Here is a 22,125-nt window from a genome sequence, read left to right on the forward strand (position 1 = left end):
TATTTGTCCAAGTAAACATCCGTCTGACTTGGAGGTGAACCTGGATGTTGTCTTGTTCCCACAGCATTGCTGCTGTTGTTGTTTCTGGCGATAGAGGTTGCAGGGGAGGGAGATGCTGTCAAAGTAAGCTTGGTGAGTTGCTGCAGTGGATCCTGTAGATAATGCACACTGTAGTCGCAATGCACCAGTGATGGAGGGGTTGGATATTGAGTTCAGTGGCAAGGCCACCAATCAGGCGGACTGCTTTGTCCTGGATGGTGTTGAGCTTCCTGCATTGCAGGTTCATCCATCCAGGCGACTGGTGATTATTCCATCACACTCCTGACTTGAGCCTTGTAGATGGTGGCGAGGCTTTGCGGGGTCAGGAGGCAAACCACTCATCATAATGCCCAGTCTCTGCCCTACTTTTGTAGCCATGTTGTCAATATGGCCAGTTCAGTTATTAAAATGTCTTGAGATTTAGTTTGACATTGGCTTATTTAATTTTGTCATCGTATATAAGGGGTTATAAAACCGCTTCATAGCCCTACACTGGTGCTGTAGGGTGCACTTCAGAGGTTAAGGTGGTTAAAAAAGCATATGGGTTACTTGGGTTCCTAAATAGAAGCATAAAATATAAAAGCAAGCGATCATACTTGGACTTTATAAATCACTGGTTAGGCATCAGCTGGACGATTCTGGGCACCACACTTCAGGAAAGATGCAAAAGCCTTAGAAAGAGTACAGAGGAGGTTTACCAGGATGTTACCAGAGATGAGGGACTTCAGTTATGAGGAGAGATTGGAAAGGTTAGGACTGTTCTCCCTGGAGCAGAGAAGATTAAGAAATTACCTAATAGAGGTTTTCAAGATGATGAGAGGTTTTGCTAGAGTAGAGAGAGAAAAACTAATCCCTTCAGCAAGTGGGTCAATAACCAGAGGTCATAGATTTAAAATCATTGGCCAAAGATCTAGACGGGAGATGAGAATTTTTTTCACTCAGAGCGTTGTCGGGATCTGGAACACTCGACCTGAAAAGGTGGTGGAAGCTGATTCCATAAATAATTTTAAGAGAGTTGGACAGGTACTGGAGGAGGAGGAACTGACAGGGTTACGGACAAAAAGTGAGGGTGTTGGATTAAGCACAACTGCTCTTTCAAAGAGCCAGCACAGGCGCGACGGGCCGAATGGCCTCCTTCTGTGCTGTAAGTCTCTGATTCTATGATCTGCTAGGTACTGAATTTCCTGATATTGAACAGCAATTTCTTCCTCAAGGAACTTGCAGCAACCATCACAATCACTGGCCCTGTAACAGTTCATGTGGCTGAATTATTGTGCAGATGACCAGAAAAAGCCTTGATGATGAACTGCTCTTTGCGACCACTGGTGTTCAGCTCACAATGCTAAACGTTTTTTTGCTTATAAAATTTATGAACATTTCGAAAGCTGAAGAACACTAAAATTTGATTTCATTTTATCTTCACATCCGTGTGCTTTTCTTTTAATCACATTTAGAGTGGGTTTTTTGGAACAATTTCCAAAATCACTTTTTAACAACATTTTTTTATGGGGAGATCTTTTCTGAATGTCAATTGCTGTCCTATTAGGTTATTTCAGTGATCGGCAAATTAGTCACTCACGTAGGTACTGTATCCTCATGATGATTGATACTGGTCTTGATCTATATTAAAACATTGCAAATTACTAAACATCTGTGTGCAAGTAGTTTCCTTACTGATTTCTTAAATCTACCTAGAAGTCATGCCTAGGCACAGGAAGACTAAACCTGGTCAGCAGGTGTGTGTAAACTTGTAGCATGTTTTACATGGATAGGATTCTAAAGTCAACCCAATCTTAACTGCATGCGAGTTTTTCCATGGGTTTATATTGGCATCCGTCAAGTTTGCTAGCTGAAGCGGCTAATCATAACTGGTGAAAATAAAGGTGATCGTACCTGTACTATCGAAGAAGTGTTTCAGTATCCTATAGATGCTGCCAGGAAATATTTACTCCATGCCAGCCAGATCATGTGAGAAGTTTGCGAAAAAGTTGATACTGGAGCATTCGTGAGTTTTTATCATAGGAAAGATGCATTAATGTGGGCAACCTGTTGACTTACCGACTGCATATATCCAGTAACAGTATTCATATTCTCCCCAGGTTAAATTCTCCCTGTAAAATCTGGCCAGACTGGTTTTATTGTTGTGCATATCCTTTGATGGGTGTAGTAGTAACTCAGAAGATTGGTTTGCCTGTGTAGCAGGATGGTAATGTTCATATTGCAGCTGCTTAACTACAGTTGAAACAAAGTCAAACCAAGTGCAATCAAATCCCTGAATTTGCCTCACATTGGAATATTCAACATGATTGTACCAGTAGGAAAAGCGATTGTAGTCGTTTAGCCTCAGGAAACCTTTTGAAATGTGAGTACAACTTTTCCCCAGAATGTCACAACTCAAATTGTTGTGGTTTTTAATAGTCTAAGTTTGAATTTTTTTTTTACATTCTCAAATGCCAGATTAAATATGTTTTTTCTTCATGCAACATCTGCTGACTTTATGCAGAGGAATTTTTGGGCAAATAATATGCCCTCCAAAGAGCCAAGTTTTTTTGATGCCAGAAATATGTCTCAAACTCAACCTTTGCAGAATGCCTCTGTCTTATTTTTTTTGTGCAAAAGAAAAAATCTAATGGAATGACAATTTCCAACTGAGTAACCAGCTGCATTTACTTTCAGGTGACTGTGGTGACCATGTTGTAGTGGTAAATACAAAGCACATTGCATTCTCTGGAAATAAGTGGGAACAAAAGGTGTACTCCTCTCACAGTGGGTAAGTAGGAAATTAGTAAAAGCAAATAAAGGTTGTAGTTTATGCTCAGTCGTTGAGTATATTCAAGCCTGAGATCCATAGATTTTTCGATACTAAGGGAATCAAGGGATATGGGGATAGTGTAGAAAGGTGGAGTTGAGGTAGAAGATCAGCCATGATCTTATTGAATGGTGGAGCAGGCTGAAAGGGCTGAATGGCCAACTCCTGCTCCTATTTCTTATGTTCTTGTGTTTATAGCATATCTATATTATTATTTATTATATATATAAAGCAGTTGGTTTGTCTGTCTGTCTGTCTGTGTGTCCGCTATACACTCAAAAGTTATAGAGCGTACCTACACATATGTTATATCAAAAGAAAGGTTATGATCAGGGGAGTGTCATAGGCATATTTACGTTTTGGTCACACAAAAATTGTTCGGACAGTAGACAAAAAAGTTCAAAGAACGTTCAAAAATCCGCTCATTGGCGGTTGACCAATCCTACCGCTCGTTAGCATTGAGTGACCTGATGGTTGACCAATCGGTGCATCACAGGGGGGCTTTCATTCCATGTGTGGGCGGGCCTAATCCTGCAGCCTCCCAAAACGTCGCCGCCATTTTTAAAATACCGATGGCACCAGCACAACAAACCCCCACATTGCGGCTCCGGCACAGTATTCCGCTCCCGGCCCGCCGGAGTGGGAGGTGAGTTCGGGTCACTCGGGCCGGGCCTCTCAACCACTCGGCCCGAGACACAGAGCAGGGGAGCGGCAGCGGCCGGCCGTAAACCGCATGGCCCAAAAAAGCCCTGGCAACGCCGGGCCCCCCCAGCTAGTTTATTCATATACTAGCTGGAGTGCCCGGCGGTGCCGAGGGTTTTTTGAGGGCATGTTGTTATGAAAAAAGTAGAAATAATTTTTATTTATTTATATATATATATATATAAAAGAGTTTGTCTGTCTGTGTGGGGAGGGGGAAAGAGAGAGAGAGAGAGAGAGAGACTGGCGGGGGGAGAGAGGCCCGGGGATTGAGAGAGAGACTGGGGGGGAGACGAGAGAGACTGGGGGGGGAGAGAGAGACTGGGGGGGAGAGAGAGACTGGGGGGAAGAGAGAGAGAGAGAGACTGGGGAGAGAAGAGAGAGACGGGGGGGGAGAGAAGAGAGAGACGGGGGGGAGAGAGAGAGAGAGACTGGGGGGGGAGAGAGAGAGACTGGGGGGGGGAGAGAGAGAGAGAGACTGGGGGGGAGAGAGAAGAGAGAGACTGGGTGGGGGAGAGAGAGAGAGAGAGACTGGGGGGGGAGAGAGAGACTGGGGGGGAGAGAGAGAGGGAGAGACTGGGGGGAAGAGAGAGAGAGAGAGAGAGAGACGGGGGGAGAAGAGAGAGACGGGGGGGGGGAAGAGAGAGAGAGAGACTGCTGGATTTAGTTCGGGATTAGCCTGGAGAGAGAGGGGGGGAAGGAGTGCCTCAGGCCTGGCCCGATGGACCCCTGCGAAGGAAGGAAGAAGGCGAGCTCTCCCTCCCTCTCCCACCCCCCTCACTCTTTCCCTCCCTCACCCTCTCTCTCTCCCCTCCCCCCTCTCTCTCCCTGCCCCTCTCTCTGTCCCCTCTCTCTTTCCCCCCCCTCTCCCTGCCCCTGTCTCTCCCCTCTCTCTCCCTCCCTCTCTCTCCCTCCGTCCCCTCTCCCTCCCTCCCCTCTCTCTCCCTCCCTCCCCTCTCCCTCCCCTCTCCCTCTCCCCCTCTCCTCTCCCTCCCTCTCTCTCCCTCCCCATGTCTCTCCCTGCTTTCCTCTCTGTCCCTCCCTCCCCTCTCCCTCCCTAGCGCCTCAGGCCCGGTGCCGTTCTGATAATTTGCCACCTAGGGAAGGGCTTGGAAAATTGAGCCCGGCCGCGGTGGCCGTGCGCGGCCTAGCGCTTCAGGCTCGGCCGGGCTCTCGGGCCATGACTGACCCCAGCTGAGCTCCCGCTGCGGCCGGCCGCCGCGCCGCTCCCCTGCTCTGTGTCTCGGGCCGCGTGGTTTACGGCCGGCCGCTGCCGCTCCCCCGCTCTGTGTCTCGGGCCGAGCGGTTGTCAGGCCCGGCCCAAGTGACCCCAACTCACCTCCCGCTCCGGTGGCCCGCCGCAGCTGCCCCGCTCGCTGTTGAGTAAAAGCAGCGAAAAAATGGCGGCTACATTTCGGGAGGCTGCAGAATTAGGTCCCGCCCACACACGGAATCAAACGCCCCCAGTGACGCACCGATTGGTCAACCGTCAGGTCACTGAACTGTAGGATTGGTCAACCGTCATGTCAGTCAACGCTGTCCCCTGTACGATTGGTCAACCATCACGTCACTCAACGCTAATGAGCGGTAGGATTGGTCAACTGCTAATGAGCGGATTTTTGAACGTTTTTTGTATACTGTCCGAACAATTTTTGTCTGACCAAAAAGTAAATACACCTATGACACTCCCCTAATCATAACCTTTCTTTTGATATAACATATGTGTAGGTACGCTCTATAACTTTTGAGTGTATAGCGGACATAGGACAGACAGACAGACAAACAACTGCTTTTTATTATTAATATATATAGATTAACTCTCTACATTAGCCAAAAAAACTCCCTCAGTATTCGCTTCCTCCTACAACCCATGGATTTTGAAACTCAAGGTTGGCACCACCTAACCTCCCCTTTTACTTCATTTTCCTCCTCCTCTTTTGAACCCTGGTGATGTCCACTTTTTAATGAAGATCTAAATGAATGGTCTAAATTAATATTACTGAATGCTAAATACAAGAAAGTTGTAACATTGTAATGATTTTAGAAATTCAAACAGTTACTTGAGACTTTTAGTACTAAGGAGTTAGAACGGAGTACATTGGAAATTTAAAATGCAATTTTAATTTCAGTTATCCTGGTGGATTTAAGCAAGTGACAGCTGCCCAACTGCACCAGAAGGACCCCACCGCAGTAAGTATATGGATGTTTCTAGAATACATTTTATCCTTGGGCCAAACTTTTAAGTTGCTGTACAAAGTTACTTTATTTATTCAGAATATACTATAAATAAAGAAGCAGTACCACCACGCTCTTATTTTTATAATAACTAGGTTTTTGTAGCCATACAAAAAATGTAGTACCGTATACAGGTAACTCATTTTTATCCGGCACCAACGGGACCGGTGTGGTGCCGGTTTATCAAAAAGTCCGGATTACAGAGAGGTGTAGTTAAAAGGTATGAGAGCTCCGTACGCAGCAACAAATCCAGGCTTCCCTGTTGCTTAGCAACAGGTGCATGAACCCCGGCCACAGACCAAGCGTCCCTGTTGCTTAGCAACAAGTGCAGGAACCCCAGTTACACGGCCACAGATCCAGGAACGGCCACTAATATGAAGTAAAACTTACCTGACCCTACTCCTGAATTTTGCCGGTTAACAGAGATTTCCGGTTAGTTAGGTGCCGGTAAATCGAGAGTTTCCTGTATCGTGTAACTTTTTTTAAAAAAAGCTTATGTTATGAGTGCTAAGAAGATCCTGTACTCTAAAGAGACAATATGTAGGAGCTCTAACAATGGGTCTGTAGATAAATACACCGTGCAGTTTGATGCTAAGTCATACAGAACAGGAGAATTTCAGATTCAATCTTTGGCCTGTGCTGGTTTAGTCAATGCACTGGTACAGTTAAGTTGAGCATCCATGGGTTAGGGAAAAATAAAACTGGCCAGCATTCCTACTCCTGATTGTAATTCAGTGATTCCTCCTCTGGAACTGTGCATGTGTGGATACCAAGTACAGGAAACTTTCGTTTAAACGGAGGTTAAATGTCCGGAACGCTCTATCCACTGGCAAAATTCAGGAGTCGGTTCAGATAAGTTTTTTAACTTTTCGTTGCTTTTTTTCTCCAGTCGTGGCTCTGCAAGCGTCTAGCTGAAGCTGTTGCTTAGCTACAGAGACGCTTGCAAGCTGCGCCGACTGTTTTGAAGCTGTTGCTAAGCAACAGGGTTTGTTGCTTCAGACGGAGTTCAGGAGCTCCGTATGTTTTAACATTAGCGCTCATTTCTCCGGCAGTGTTGATCGACCGGCATCAGCTCGGTCCCGTCAGTGCCGGATACCAGAAAGTTTCCTTTTAAGTACAGGATTGGGCTGGGATGTGGTGCCCCCAAGGTCAAATTGCCTGCCAACATTCACTGTCAAGGCTCACGTGTTAAGAATGCCACTTGGGTGTAACGTACTGAAGAGTTGCCTTTGCCTGTTGGACCATATGCTGGCCCAAGTCACTGCCTTCAAGAGGGGAGGAGTAGGGGAAGGAAAACTGGCAAAAAAAAATTGAGAAAAATTAAAGGTTGATATGTTAAAACCTCTCCTTTTAACTGATGCAGAACAAAAAAAAGCTTGTCAAACACACCTGCATGTATCCGAACAAAAGTAGAAGAAAATGATGAATTGCACTTGCACCTTATTCAAGCCGAGCACAGAGCTGGAAACGGCACAAGGCAATGAGTTGAACCATTGAAAGAAGTTCCATACAGCACTGAAAATAGAGTAGATAGAAATGCAATTCATCGGATCGTCTTCGGTGTACAGTGAAACCCTGTCAGTATAAACATAACAGTTACATTGTTATCTTACTGGTATTCATTTGAGATGCAGGAATTTACATCCTGTTTCTCTGAAATCTATCCTTGCATGATGGCCTCGATCTGTGCAGTCAAACGTAAAAGGCATCTGCTTGTACTTGTAATCTGGAACTGGACACTTGGGTGCGCTGTTTCCACGTATCTGTCACTGGATCATAATAAAAGATTCTTTACGGTTCATTCATTTTGTGAGCACCCTGTTCTCCACTTTGTTTTGTAATTTTTAAGATGCTCTTGTGTCAGTGAGCTAGCCACAACAGAAGTCCATTTGGCAGCCAGTGCTGCATGATTCACATTTGTCCTGTGTGTAAAAGAACTTGCATTTACAGAGCGCCTTTCACAACCTAAAGACGTCGCAAAGCACTCTACAGCCAGTGAAGTACTTTAGAAGCGCAGTCTCTGTTACAATGTAGAAAACACGGCAGCCAATTTGCGCACAGCAAGGTCCAACAAACAGCAATGTGATAATGATCAGATAATCTGTTTTTTCGGTGCTGTTGTTTGAGGGGTCAATATTGACCAGGACACCGGGGAGAACTATCCTGTGTATGTGTGTATATAACTTCGAAATAGTGTCATGGGATCTTTTAATAATAATAATAATTCAACTTTATTGTCATTGTACAATGCACAAGTACATGAACAACGAAATGTGATCTTGCAAGCTCCCATGAGTCCAGTACAAATAACATTAACATTAACGTAAATAGCACCGTCCTGGGAGAAGCAAAGCCGCTGCGTCTGTGCGCGCCGCCATTCCATTTCCACCATTCCTCCTGTCCGACAATCTTCAGCCCAACGCCTGGGCCTGCTCACCAGCCGCCCCTCCCGGGGCTCCTTCCGTGACCTTCTCACCAGCCGCCCCTCCTCGGGGCTCCTTCCGTGACCTTCTGCACCTGGTCTTCCCTGATGGTCACCCCTCCAGGTACTAACCAGGCACCTGAATGGGCAGATGGGGCCTCAGTTTAACATCTCATCTGAAAGACGGCACCTCCAACAGTGCAGCACTCCCTCAGTACTGCACTGAAATGTCAGTCTAGATTGTACTAGATGCTGTACAAAACAGATTTGCTAAATCAGGTAGCTGTAAAGTGTTAAAGTAAAAATGCATGAGTTCAACATTAGTACCGTAAATTATTGAGATTATGATGTTTTGTTTAACTTGCTCAAAACCAAAAATAGAAAAATCATCTGCTCTTACCTACTTTGACACAGTAAAAGTTTTACTTCCCTTTCAATGGGAATTCTTTAGTTTGTCCTCCACATTTGAGGTTCACAGAGGCATGAGTACTGCATTTGTACTTTTTCTGAGGACAGGTTTCTTTTGTGTATGTTTTTTGGAAGTTATGGAAAGCTTTTGAGAAAGCAGGTTACATCAGCAATAAAAAAGGGGAGCCGCGAATGACCTAGGTCACACAAGTAGACATCACAAACCCGTTGTTAGCTGTGGGAAAGCTGTTTCATTACGCATTTCTGAAATGTTGCAGCGTATTTTAAGCGAGAACTGTTTGTCAATGCCAGCGCCTAAACTGTTCATTGTTGGACAGACGATGAATGGTTGTGCTGTTTAGTATTTCTGTAGATTGCCACATTCTTGCACTAATGTGCCATGCCTTGGAGTGTTAGTATATTGGTTCTCTCTCCACGGTCCACCACATGGTGAGTTCCTTTACACTTTCAGTGGGACTGTCAGGGAACGCTCTTTCCCCTTGAAGCGAAGGGGAGAAAGTCTGAGCTGAGTCCTCTTATGTTGGCTACTTACCTAAACTATTTACTTCAAAGTGGCTCTAAGATGAGAGAGGAAATGATAATTGAAAATTGGTATTTTGTATTAGAATAGTAATAAAATATTTCAGTTTGTATACATTATGTACACAGTCAGAATCGGGGGAATTTATAATGGGGAGCAAAGAAATGGCAGACCAACTAAATACATATTTGGTTCTGTCTTCACAAAGGAGGACACAAATAACCTCCCAGAAATACCGCGGAACATAGGGTCTGATGAAAGGGTGGAACTGAAAGAAATCAGTATTTGTAGGGAAATGGTGTTAGGAAAATTGATGGGACTGAAGGCCGATAAATCCCCAGGGCCTGATAATCTACATCCCAGGGTACTTAAGGAAGTGGCCCTGGAAATAGTAGATGCCTTGCTGGTCATCTTCCAGAACTCGATAGACTCTGGAACAGTACCCATGGATTGGAGGGTAGCTAATGTTACCCCACTATTCAAAAAAGGTGGCAGAGAAAAAGCGGGGAATTATAGACCGGTAAGCCTGACATCGGTAGTGGGGAAAATGCTAGAGTCCATTATAAAAGATGTAATAGCAGAGCACTTGGAAAGCAGTGACAGGATCGGACAAAGTCAACATGGATTTACAAAAGGTAAATCATGCTTGACTAATCTACTGGAATTTTTTGAGGATGTAACTGGTAAAATAGATAAGGGAGAACCAGTGGATGTGGTGTATTTGGACTTTCAGAAGGCTTTCGATAAGGTCCCGCATAAAAGGTTAGCGTGCAAAATTAAGGCACATGGGATTGGGGGCAAGGTATTGACTTGGATAGAGAACTGGTTGGCGGACAGAAAGCAAAGAGTTGGAATAAACGGGTCGTTTTCCGAGTGGCAGGCAGTGACTAGTGGGGTACCGCAAGGATCGGTCCTAGGACCCCAGCTGTTCACAATATATATTAATGATCTGGACGAGGGAATTGGATGTAATATCTCCAAATTTGCAGATGACACAAAGCTGGGTGGGAGGGCATGCTGTGAGGAGGATGTCATGAAACTCCAGTACGATTTGGACAGGTTGGGTGATTGGGCAGAAACATGGCAAATGCACTATAATGTGGATAAATGTGAGGTTATCCACTTTGGTGGCAAAAACAGGAAGGCAGATTATTATTTGAATGGCAATAGATTGGGAGAAGGGGAAGTGCAAAGAGACCTGGGTGTTCTTGTGCACCAGTCGCTGAAGGTAAGCATGCAGGTGCAGCAGGCGGTTAAGAAGGCAAATGGTATGTTGGCCTTCGTAGCAAGAGGGTTCGAGTACAAGAACAAGGATGTCTTGCTGCAGTTGTACAGGGCCTTGGTGAGACCGCACCTTGAGTATTGTGTGCAGTTTTGGTCACCTTACCTGAGGAAGGACGTTCTTGCCATGGAGGGAGTGCAGCGAAGATTCACCAGGCTGATACCTGGGATGGCAGGAATGACGTACGAGGAGAGATTGTGTCAATTGGGCTTATACTCACTGGAGTTTAGAAGATTGAGAGGGGATCTCATCGAAACCTATAAAATTCTGTCAGGTCTGGACAGACTAGATGCAGAAAGGATGTTTCTGATGGCCGGGGAGTCCAGAACCAGGGGTCATAGTCTAAGGATAAGGGGTAAGCCATTTAGGACTGAAATGAGGAGGAATTTCTTCACCCAGAGAGTGGTGAACCTGTGGAATTCTCTGCCACAGAGGGCGGTGGAGGCCAGTTCATTAAATATATTCAAGAAAGAGTTGGATATATTTCTTGAGGCTAAAGGGATCAAGGGATATGGGGAGAAGGCAGGGACAGGGTACTGAATTTGGATGATCAGCCATGATCTCATTGAATGGCGGAGCAGGCTTGAAGGGCCGAATGGCCTACTCCTGCTCCTATCTTCTATGTTTCTAACAAGCTAGACCAGTCAATGCTGTTTTAATGGTCACAGTGTTTCAATGGAATGGTCAAGGGTCTTAATGGAATATTCAATCTGTAACACAGCAAGTCTTCTATATTGTCATTATCTTCAGTATGCTAATAAAACCTTAATGATCTGGATTATCCAGAGATCAAAAGTTGTTTCCAAAACGAAGTGGATCAACCATCCAATATAGGAGAAGCATATATTAATAATAATGAGTGTCCATCACAATAAAATCCATGATATAAAGTCAAAGCAATAGTGGAATTTCAAGTTTGTGAGGTAGGAATTTCTAATATATATTCTTTAAATTAAGTTTAACATTTTCCATTTTCTATCCATAACCTAACAATAAATTTCTTAAGATAAATGGATATTTTATCGATCCCATTTGATTGTCCGAGTTGTCAGATACAAATCCAATGTTAGCACCATGTCTGGCAATGAATGCCACACTTTGAGAGCATGATGCCATGTAGGAGGGGTGCCGTTAGCAACCTGCTGATTAATATTACCCACTATCCTGTACAAACCAGAAAAGAACCTTTAAACATTCCTTTGTTTTCATTTTGTTTTTATTTATGAAAATCATGTTTGATCTTAAAAAGTTATTTATTGGCAATGAGCACTTGAATCTGCAGTGCCTTTTAATATTCATTGGCACCATCTTTTAATGGTAAACTAAGATGTAATCTCCTCACAAAGGTCAAGAACACCAAAATTGAAACATTTGAGCCATCATAGAATTTACCTAAATGGTAATATAAGGTAGGAATAGTGTAAACAAAAAATAGGTTTAAGCTCCCACTATAATTTTTTTACCTAACAACTGTGGAAATGTATACCTCAATTTTATTTGATATAAGGAAAAGTATGTTTTCCCTCTGTGTTGAGATTTATTCTAAGCTGAGTGTCTTGATGTGATTGTGAGTGATTCATTGTTAGGGGACTAGGTCACTGGCACTGATTTCATCCCTCTTGTCTTATAACAAGTTGGCTATGAATGGGGCAGCATTGTAGTTAGCCAGCAGGGAGGTATAAACTCTTTCCTTTTCAATAAACTCCATATAGTTGGCATAACAGATGTTATAAAAAGGTTGCAAGATTAAAATGTTGAAAAAAAGAAAGTGAAATAGATTTTTTTTAAATTCATAACTTTCATTATTTTTATGTTTTAATTTCTCCTTTAAAATAAAAAAATCCTCTTGCTGCCTTCAGTGCTACTTACGAGACAAATATTTCAGTGTTGTGGAAACACTCAGCCAGTCAGGTTAGTCAGCATCTGTGTAGAGAACAGATGGGTTAACGTTTCAGGTGTAGTCCCTTCCAGTTCTGACGACCTGAAACATTAACTCGTCTCTTCTCTCCACAGATGCTGACTAACCTGCTGAGCGTTTCCAGCATTGTCTGTTTCTGTTAGTTTTTCTCGTTTCATTCTCCGACTGTGCACTGTGTAAAAAGTCAAAGGATCCGTACAAATGCTGGGTCAATAAGTTGATCCTTGTCTAGTTACTCATTCTGGAATTTTGGTTTGTGTTCTTCTCCGTCTCCTGAAGAATTTATATGTACGCTTTCCCTTCCTCTGTTCTGCCTCTCCAATTGTACAGCAAATTAAACTCTTGCTACTTCTGTTATTATTTCAGCTGAAAGTGCTTTTAGTAATATGTCAGCTGCCCTTCACTCACTTGAACAGGGTGTTGTTTTACATCGAACCATTGGTGCCTTTATGAACTCATGGTATCTTGTACTTTCATTCATTATAGATTTTAAAGCAAAAATGGGGGAGAAGAAAAATAATAATTATGTAGCGCTGTGCATAGTTACTTTCAAATGCAGTGGCTTGTTAAATATTAACATAACATTCCCTCGTTTTGGGAAGTCTTTTAAACCAAGGTTTTAATTCAAGGCAGTCACTTATAATTATTTTTTGTCTGTAGTAATTGTGTTTGGAACGTAGGATATTTTTTGATGAATATTCTTTTATTGTATACATGAGCTGTTAAACCCAGAGCTTGCTTTCTCTAATAATAAACATCCCAAGAAAGACCGTTGAGTTTGTTTTTGAAAGAATGTAAATGCTATATAGTGCAGTAAATTAACAGAAATAAAATCTCGTTAAGCCATTAAAGCTTGTGGGAGAGAGTGCACAGTTTTGTTGTATTAAAAACCATTTATCAAGGTGTGGGAAGACTGCGTGAATTCCATACTATCAGATGCTGACATGAGCAAGAAGGGGGAAAAAATGGAACATTTTACCAAAGGGTAGTGCAATCACAGCCTTTTTAAACCATAAGACTCTTTTTTGCTTTAAAACTGCTCTTTTCAGGAGCTATATCATTGTCTTTATCGAGTTTCAGAAAACCGTTTTACTGCTCCTTTTTTTATATAAAATCTGTTCGTTACTATCTGACAACATCTCAATGTATGATGTGAGCGCAATACCCTAATTTTGTTAAATTCAAATGCAGAAAATAGTGCATTAAACATAGAAACATAGAAGATAGGAGCAGGAGTAGGCCATTCGGCCCCTCGAGCCTGCTCCGCCATTCAATGAGATCATGGCTGATCATCCAAATTCAGTACCCTGTCCCTGCCTTCTCTCCATATCCCTTGATCCCTTTAGCCTTAAGAAATATATCTAACTCCTTCTTGAATATATTTAATGAATTGGCCTCCACTGCCTTCTGTGGTAGAGAATTCCACAGGTTCACCACTCTCTGGGTGAAGAAATTCCTCCTCATCTCTGTCCTAAATGGCTTACCCCTTATCCTTAGACTGTGACCCCTGGTTCTGGACTCCCCGACCATCGGGAACATCCTTCCTGCATCGAGTCTGTCTAGTCCTTTTAGAATTTTATAAGTTTCAATGAGATCCCCTCTCATTCTTCTAAACTCCAGCGAGTATAAGCCCAATCGACCCAATCTCTCCTCATACGTCATTCCTGCCATCCCAGGTATCAGTCTGGTGAATCTTCGCTGCACTCCCTCCATGGCAAGAACATCCTTCCTCAGATAAGGCGACCAAAACTGCACACAATACTCTGGGTGTGGTCTCACCAAGGCCCTGTACAACTGCAGCAAGACATCCTTGTTCCTGTACTCAAACCCTCTCGCTACGAAGGCCAACATACCATTTGCCTTCTTAACCGCCTGCTGCACCTGCATGCTTACCTTCAGCGACTGGTGCACAAGAACACCCAGGTCTCTTTGCACTTCCCCTTCTCCCAATCTATTGCCATTCAAATAATAATCTGCCTTCCTGTTTTTGCCACCAAAGTGGATAACCTCGCATTTATCCACGTTATATTGCATCTGCAATTTGGGAAGCATCATGTTCATCTGAGAAATGTACAGCAAATTTGTTTTTGAAAACTGTTAAATCTTGATGTGTAACTTTTTTTAGGTTTTGATAAACCTGGTCATGAAAGGGTATAATTAATAATATGGTTGGAGTTTCAATAGTGTATTTTCGTTACAGATTGTAAAACTGGCTATCTACGGTATGCTGCCAAGGAATTTGCATCGAAGAACCATGATGCAAAGATTGCACCTCTTCCCGGATGAGGTAAGTGTAACAGGCATCAATTTTATTTTCTCTATTAAACATCCAAATTCAGTTGTTGATGTTTCCTGTTACATAATCTCTCCTTTGTTGGGAGTGAAATTGTGCTCCCATTAGACGTGAGCGGACAAGTTTGCTGAGCTGGCTGTTCTGAGCTAAGTGACCAATCTCCAAGTTTTACAAGCGTCTTCATTAAAAAAAACAGCTGCTCTTGTGCATTTTTAGCCCCCATTTAGTCCATTTATATTTCAGCCCTGCCTTTGAAGGCCCCACAGATATAAACTAAGTAGGGTAACGTGCCTCTGAGAGTAGAGCACTGCTGGCAGCAAGCGTACCTGGCCGGCATGTACAGATCTTTCTCTGATATCAGGAAGGTCACTTCCACAATCAAAAATAGACGCTATTGCTTGTGAGAAGTTGCTTTAACATCATGTCGGTCGTTTTTGAGGAGCCGTGATTTTTTTTTTTATGTACACACAGTGGTTCTCGTGCCGCTGCCATTCTCCAAGCCTGTGCCGCAGTATATAAACGGGAATGATTTTGTATCACGACAACCACAGACTGGTGGAAGTGGTTCAGCAACATATAAATGGAGAGTAAAAGCAGTCTGCACTGGTGTCGGGGGGGGGGGGACAGGCGAAAGAACAAGAAGCTGATATTTCGCTCTGTTCCACTGCCAGCTAATTTGAGCTGAGCAAAGACCACCCTTACTGCCAGCAACTTTCAGCAGCATCTGAGCTTTATTAGTTTGTTGACCCAGCAATCGAAGGCCACGTGGAGGCAAGTGCTTGCATTCGTTTGAGGGGAAGAAGAATAAGAATGTCAAAAACAAATTCAGAAACTATCGGTCTTCATTTCCTTTTATTATATTCCAGCATATAGTACATATTTTGCGTCATGCTCCTTATGAAAATATTCTGTAATTGAAAACATGCAGAAATGTCCTTCACTGGAAAGGAACTTCAGAATTGAATGGACCTACTTTAAAAAAAAAAAAAATACACATGATTTTTATTCCAGTGAACAGTTGTAGGATTAAATTTCCATTAACATTGTTTGCTGGGATATATTCTCCTGTCTGTTAAAATTATATGCATTGAATATATTTTGAATTAGGCAGAAATACTGTAAGGAGGACAGATATTGGTGGCTTGTTTCTTTAGATTTGCAAACACGTTTGAATTTTTTTCCAAAAAGCTCTCAATGCTGTTGAGATTGTGTATAATTGTGGAAGCCGTGCCTTCTTAAAGGACCCTGGAGAGGGTTCCGAGAAGAGCAAGGATGATTCGAAGACTTAGGGTTTGAGATTGTAAGGAGAGACTTGCAGAGCTGAACTTGTTTTCATTGAAGTAATATTGAGGAGAGACATGATTCAGGTCTTTAAATGCTAAGAGATATATTTAATGGAAAGACAGACAGACTTGCAGCCAATGTTGTAATGTAGGCTACACGGCAGCCAATTTGCGCACAGGTCCCACAAACAGCCATGTGATAATGACCAGATAATCTGGTTTTTAGAGAGGTTGATTGAGGGATAAATACTGGCCAGGACACCAGGGAGACTCCCCTGATCTTCGAAATAGTGATGTGGGAACTTTAACATCCACCTGAGAGAGCAGACGGGGCCTTGGATTAACGTCTCTTCCAACAGTTTAGTACTCCCTCAGTACTGCACTGGCTTGTCAGCCTACATTATTTATGTGCTCAAGTCTCTGGAGTGGGACTTCAACTCACAAACACAACCTTCTGACTCCGACGCGAGAGTGCTATCGTTGAGCCACGGCTGACATACAGACTGTGAGCAGAGAACTGGGGGACATGGATTTCACCAACAAAGTGAGACTAGAGATTAAAAGATGTTTTTCCCCTCAGAACCATGGATTTGTGCAACACATTTCCAGCAAAAAGCAATTGATGCTGTGACGATGAACTCCTTTTACAAAAAAAAAGCTGTGTATGTATTTGGTTGGGATCAGCATTGAAGGTGCTGGGAATAAATATAGAGGGATAATTTAATACTCCATGGCACAAAATAGTTCCTGTGCATGCTCTGAGTGAGGTGTATTATCTGTTGAGGGCAGCAGACTAGGACTGAATAGTAGAGGTGTAAGGATTGATAAATGTTCTAACATTTTACTCATTAATTTTTAGATTAGAGAGCATTTGTGGACAGTTCTCCTTTGATTAAATGGCTGGGGTAAAGCCCGTGATTGGATAGATTGCGTGTGGCCTGTGGAAAGAACAGACTTGATGAACCTACTGGCCTTTTCTTGTTCCATGCATTATTCTTTGTGTTAACTATAGCTATAATTGTTACAAATAGCAGACTATAGCTGTTGACATTAATTTAACCTGGGTCTTTTTTTCTGTTTTCCACTTAAGATCTTAAGGGACCCTGGTTGAAAATAATGTGACAGACAACTCGACGACGACTATAGCCCCAGTATATACAAAATATGAGTAAGCCCTTCCCATATTTGGGTATCCTTGGCTATGAATCTTCTTGCTTGACTAGCTTAATAGTAATAGTCCCACAGACTAGTCAAGCAACAGCCTGACATAGTCATACTCACAGAATCATACCTTTCAGCCAATGTCCCAGACCCCTCCATCACCATCCCTGGGTATGTCCTGTCCCACCGGCAGGACAGACGCACCAGAGGAGGCAGCACAGTGGTATACAGTTGGGAGGGAGTAACGCTGGGAGTCCTCAACATTGACGCCGGACCCCATGAATTCTCATGGCTTCAGGTCAAGCATGGGGAAGGAAACCTCCTGCTGATTGTTACCCATCGTCCTCCCTCAGCTGATGAATCAGTACTCCTCCACGTTGAACACCACTTGGAAGAAGCAATGAGGGTAGCAATGGCACAGAATGTACTCTGGGTGGGGGACTTCAATGTCCATCACCAAGAGTAGCTCGGTAGCACCATAACTGACCGAGCTGGCCTGGTCCTGAAGGACATAGCTGCCAGATTGGGCCTGCGGCAGGTGATGAGAGAACCAACGCAAGGGGAAAAACCTACTTGACCTTGACCTCGTCCTCACCAATCTACCTGTCGCAGATGCATCTGTCCATGACCGCATTGGTAGCAGTGACTACCGCACAGTCCTTGTGGAGACAAAGTCCCATCTTCATACTGAGGACACCCTTCATCGTGTTGTGTGGCACTACCACCGTGCTAAATGAGATAGATTCAGAACAGATCTAGCAGCTCAAAACTGGGCATCCAAGAGGCGCTGTGGGCCATCAGCAGCAACAGAATTGTATTCCACCACAATCTGTAACCTCATGGCCCGGCATATCCCTCACTCTACCAATACCATCAAGGCACAAGTCAAGGAGTGTGACGGAATACTCTCCACTTGCCTGGCGGAGTGCAGCTCCAACAACACTCAAGAAACCCGACACCATCCAAGACAAAGCAGCCTGCTTGATTGGCACCCCATCCACCACCTTAAACATTCACTCCCTCCACCACCGGCGTACCGTGGCTGCAGTTTGTACCATCCTCAAGATGCACTGCAGCAACTCACCAAGGCTTCTTCGGCAGCATCTCCCAAACCCGCGACCTCTACCACCTAGAAGGACAAGGACAGCAGACGCATGAGAACCCCATCACCTCCAAGTTCCCCTCCAAGTCACACACCATCCTGACTTAGAAATACATCACTGATCCTGCATCGTCGCTGGGTCAAAATCCTGGAACTCCCTCCCTAACAGCACTGGGAGTACCATCACCACACGGTTCAAGAAGGCGGCTCACCACCACCTTTTCGAGGACAATTAGGGATGGGCAATAAAAGCTGGCCTTGCCAGCGACGCCCACATCCCAGGAACAAATATAAAAAAAGCAGAGCAATTTGTAAATGCAGTGCTCTTCAGGAATGATAGTCTTTAAATCAACGCACATTGCATAATTATGTAAAACCTTCCCACAAGCCGCTGTTACTTTGCAATAATGGTCCTGGAAAAATGTAAAGAAGCTTTCAATGAAAATACATCATGAGAGTTTTATATCGTCACTTTTTTTTAAAATTCCCCTTTAAATACAATGTTTTTTTTAACTGAACTCTATTTCATTCAAATCAAGAGCTGCGGGTATGTGACCATCAGGCAAAGGCAGCATTGGGCTCAGCTGTGATCGTTCCAGTGATCAAATAGCCTGTCAACACTCACTGTCTAGTTAGCAGATGACTCAAACATGAAAAACAGCCACATAAACATGTTACCAGAGACACCAGAGGAGACGTAACTCAGCAAGGAGTCAACCTTCAGGAGAGGCGAGTAAAAGAGAAAATTGGCAGAGAAAAGGATCAAAAGAAAACGCTAAATCAAAGGGAATTCATTGCACCTCACTACGCATGTACCCATTCTATATATAGAAACATAGAAGATAGGAGCAGGAGTAGGCCATTCGGCCCCTCGAGCCTGCTCCGCCATTCAATGAGATCATGGCTGATCATCCAAACTCAGTACCCTGTCCCTGCTTTCTCCCCATATCCCTTGATCCCTTTAGCCTCAAGAAATATATCTAACTCCTTCTTGAATATATTTAATGAATTGGCCTCAACTGCCTTCTGTGGTAGAGAATTCCACAGGTTCACCACTCTCTGGGTGAAGAAATTCCTCATCTCAGTCCTAAATGGCTTACCCCTTATCCTTAGACTGTGACCCCTGGTTCTAGACGTCCCGCCATCGGGAACATCCTTCCTGCATCTAGTCTGTCTAGTCCTGTTAGAATTTTATAAGTTTCAATGAGATCCCCTCTCATTCTTCTAAATTCCAGCGAGTACAAGCCCAATCGATCCAATCTCTCCTCATACGTCATTCCTGCCATCCCAGGTATCAGTCTGGTGAATCTTCGCTGCACTCCCTCCATGGCAAGAACATCCTTCCTCAGATAAGGCAACCAAAACTGCACATAATACTCAAGGTGTGGTCTCACCAAGGCCCTGGACAACTGCAGCAAGACATCCTTGTTCCTGTACTCGAATCCTCTTGCTACGAAGGCCAACATAGCATTTGCCTTCTTAACCGCCTGCTGCACCTGCATGCTTACCTTCAGCGACTGATGCACAAGGACACCCAGGTCTCGTTATCTCGATATCTGCAACATACAAGTGATCGAAGTATTATTTTATTATCTAAAGGATTGAAACTATCTAAGCACTTCATAAATTTAGGGAGCTGCATAAGTAGTTCAGTAATTTTAATGAGTTAATGCTTTGAAGTTTAATATATATAAAAAAAATTAAGTTGGCTGCAGGGACAGGTACAACGCCTTGCTCCGCTGCATTGACCTGATAACATGCCTCAACTTGAAACATAGAGCAACAACCGCGGGTAGAAGTATTTTGATGAGGAAATCCTATCCCCATTAAATCCTTGGGCCTGGAGTTTCCGCCGGTTGTGCTGATTTTTTCGCCGCAATTCAGCCGAAATCGGCGACACCAGCACATAAGATCGTGGAATTTTAAGCGCAAATTATGATCAGCACAAATTGCGTTTACACAAACTTTTGCACTAGTTTCAGAAAACATTGCGCTAGAAGCAAGCCCCGCCCACAAATAAGCCACGCACCCAGATCAAATTAATCACCATGGTGAGTTTCTGCTAATTGCACTCGTTTGTGGGCCTTCGAGGAGGCTCCAAAAATTAAGCTGGTTCTTTTGGGTGCAAGGACACTAATAGGCACATTTTAAAAGCTTTTGAGTATATATTTTTTTAATTTACTAAGAAACTGACTGCTATAACCCAATATAACCAGGAAATGGTTCTGTGTTTTTTTGAAATCATTTTCAGTTATTTTTTCAAATCAAGTTACTCACAGGTGGTGGACTAGACACTGATTTAAAATGCTTATTTTTTGTGATAAACCCCAGTTTCAGCTGTATTAATCAAACTTTACCAAGTTACCACTCTTAAATACATCAAGGATTATTGCAAATTAAAGCAAAAAATTTTTTTTTTAAATTGCGTTGTAAAACGCTGCCCAATTTCATTGTTCTTGGCAGATTTTGTGCCCGGCGATATGCAAATGAGTTTGAGCGGAAACTTGAGGCGGGAAAAAACTTCTCAAAACTAGCGCAATTTGAGCCCGGATCGCCGATTGTGCCCAAAGCGGAAACTCTACCCCTTGATGCCTAGACACACAGCTGTGGAATTACTCTACTTAACAACTAACCTGGCCACTAAAGCAGCAAAATCTTGATGGCTAAATATTTATTTTGTGTATAATTGTCAAGTAAAAACTGCATTTACAGACTGATGATGCAAGCATCCTGCATTGGCATACTATTGCAGATATTGTAGTATTTTTCTACTTTCAATTTTTAAATGCGAGTGACTTCTCATACATACTGTAGTAGTCGAATGCCTGCAATTCCCGGGGCTCTGCTTCAGCAGCATAAGTGCAGTCGCGTGGGACCCTGCCCCAAATTCTCAGGATGTGGTTGTCTGCATAGCCAGAGTGGGCCACCAGTGCCTGTGAGAGTGCAGTAGCGGCAGCCACCAACCCAAGCCAAATCCACCCTGCGAGAAGAGGCCAAGGTGGGTGAAAAAATAATTAATGGGAAAAAAAATCTTTGAGCCACGCCAACTTAAAGGAATGATTAATTTACTTTCGTTAAGGTTTAGTACCTTTAGAAACAGGGGAATTTAACAGCAGTATTACTGCGGAAGAGCCGAAGTTTTTGTCAGCTTCCCTGATTTGAGAGATTAGACTGATTGCCGGCTCTGTTGGGTGCAGCCTGTGTCGGAGCAGTGAATGACAGGCCACAACTTCAGGATTTCTGCATGTGCCAAATCCCAAAGTTGCAGTCAGTTTCAAAGGCGAAATGACAGTGAACGCTACCAGTTCGCCGCCATCTGGACTGCAAATTCCGGGCCAATGAGTTTATTTTCTGTGTTGTAATTCTATCTAGTAGGTACATGTAACGAGAGGAATACTTTCGGTAAGGTAATGTACTAATTCAAACAACTACTTGCATGAAATTGCAAAAACTAGGTAGTGATGTAAGAGAACTATTAGGCACTTGGTCTAAGCATTAAAGCTTTAATCAGCTGTTTTACAACATGGAGATCTAGTTGTGTCCTTCACTAGTTCCTGTTAAAGAATGTCCTGAGCAAGCTGGGCCCATGCCCGAGTATTTATACTCTCCCTGGACAGCGCCACCAGCAGGCCGCCCAGTATTATTTCATAAGTCATTTCCACATGAATGACAAGATTCATGTCAGGTAGTTCGCATTTAGGGATCTTGGCTTTGCTTAGTTTGTGCTTCAAACAACAGCAATCTGATAAAAGTTCAATGTTAATTTTTAAATTATTAGCTGATCCCTGTAATGTTGCTCACAGGTGATGTAGCACATGATTGTGATGCCTAATGTGGTCTTATTCTGAGTCCGGGCAGGAACTAGAGCACAGCAAAGGGAAGGCTGGGGAGTAGAGCACGGGTGGGTGGGAGCAAAGTGGAGGAGGGAGAGAT

The 22,125-nt window shown here is 43.5% G+C and overlaps 1 protein-coding gene across 1 annotated transcript in view; it reads left to right on the plus strand.

Annotated features, from left to right (window-relative positions):
- The window catches only part of mrpl13 (mitochondrial ribosomal protein L13), a 178,281-nt gene that overhangs the window by 113,774 nt on the left and 42,382 nt on the right, over positions 1 to 22,125 (plus strand). The window contains exons 4-6 of the mRNA XM_085993689.1: positions 2,716 to 2,809; positions 5,677 to 5,737; positions 14,554 to 14,640. Of these exons, the coding sequence (XP_085849815.1) occupies positions 2,716 to 2,809; positions 5,677 to 5,737; positions 14,554 to 14,640 (242 nt within the window). The remainder of the gene's footprint in view (positions 1 to 2,715; positions 2,810 to 5,676; positions 5,738 to 14,553; positions 14,641 to 22,125) is intronic.

This window comes from Somniosus microcephalus, chromosome 7 (assembly GCF_052327205.1).
Source record: "Somniosus microcephalus isolate GS21.2 chromosome 7, FLI_Smic_1.0, whole genome shotgun sequence".
Taxonomy (NCBI): domain Eukaryota; kingdom Metazoa; phylum Chordata; class Chondrichthyes; order Squaliformes; family Somniosidae; genus Somniosus; species Somniosus microcephalus.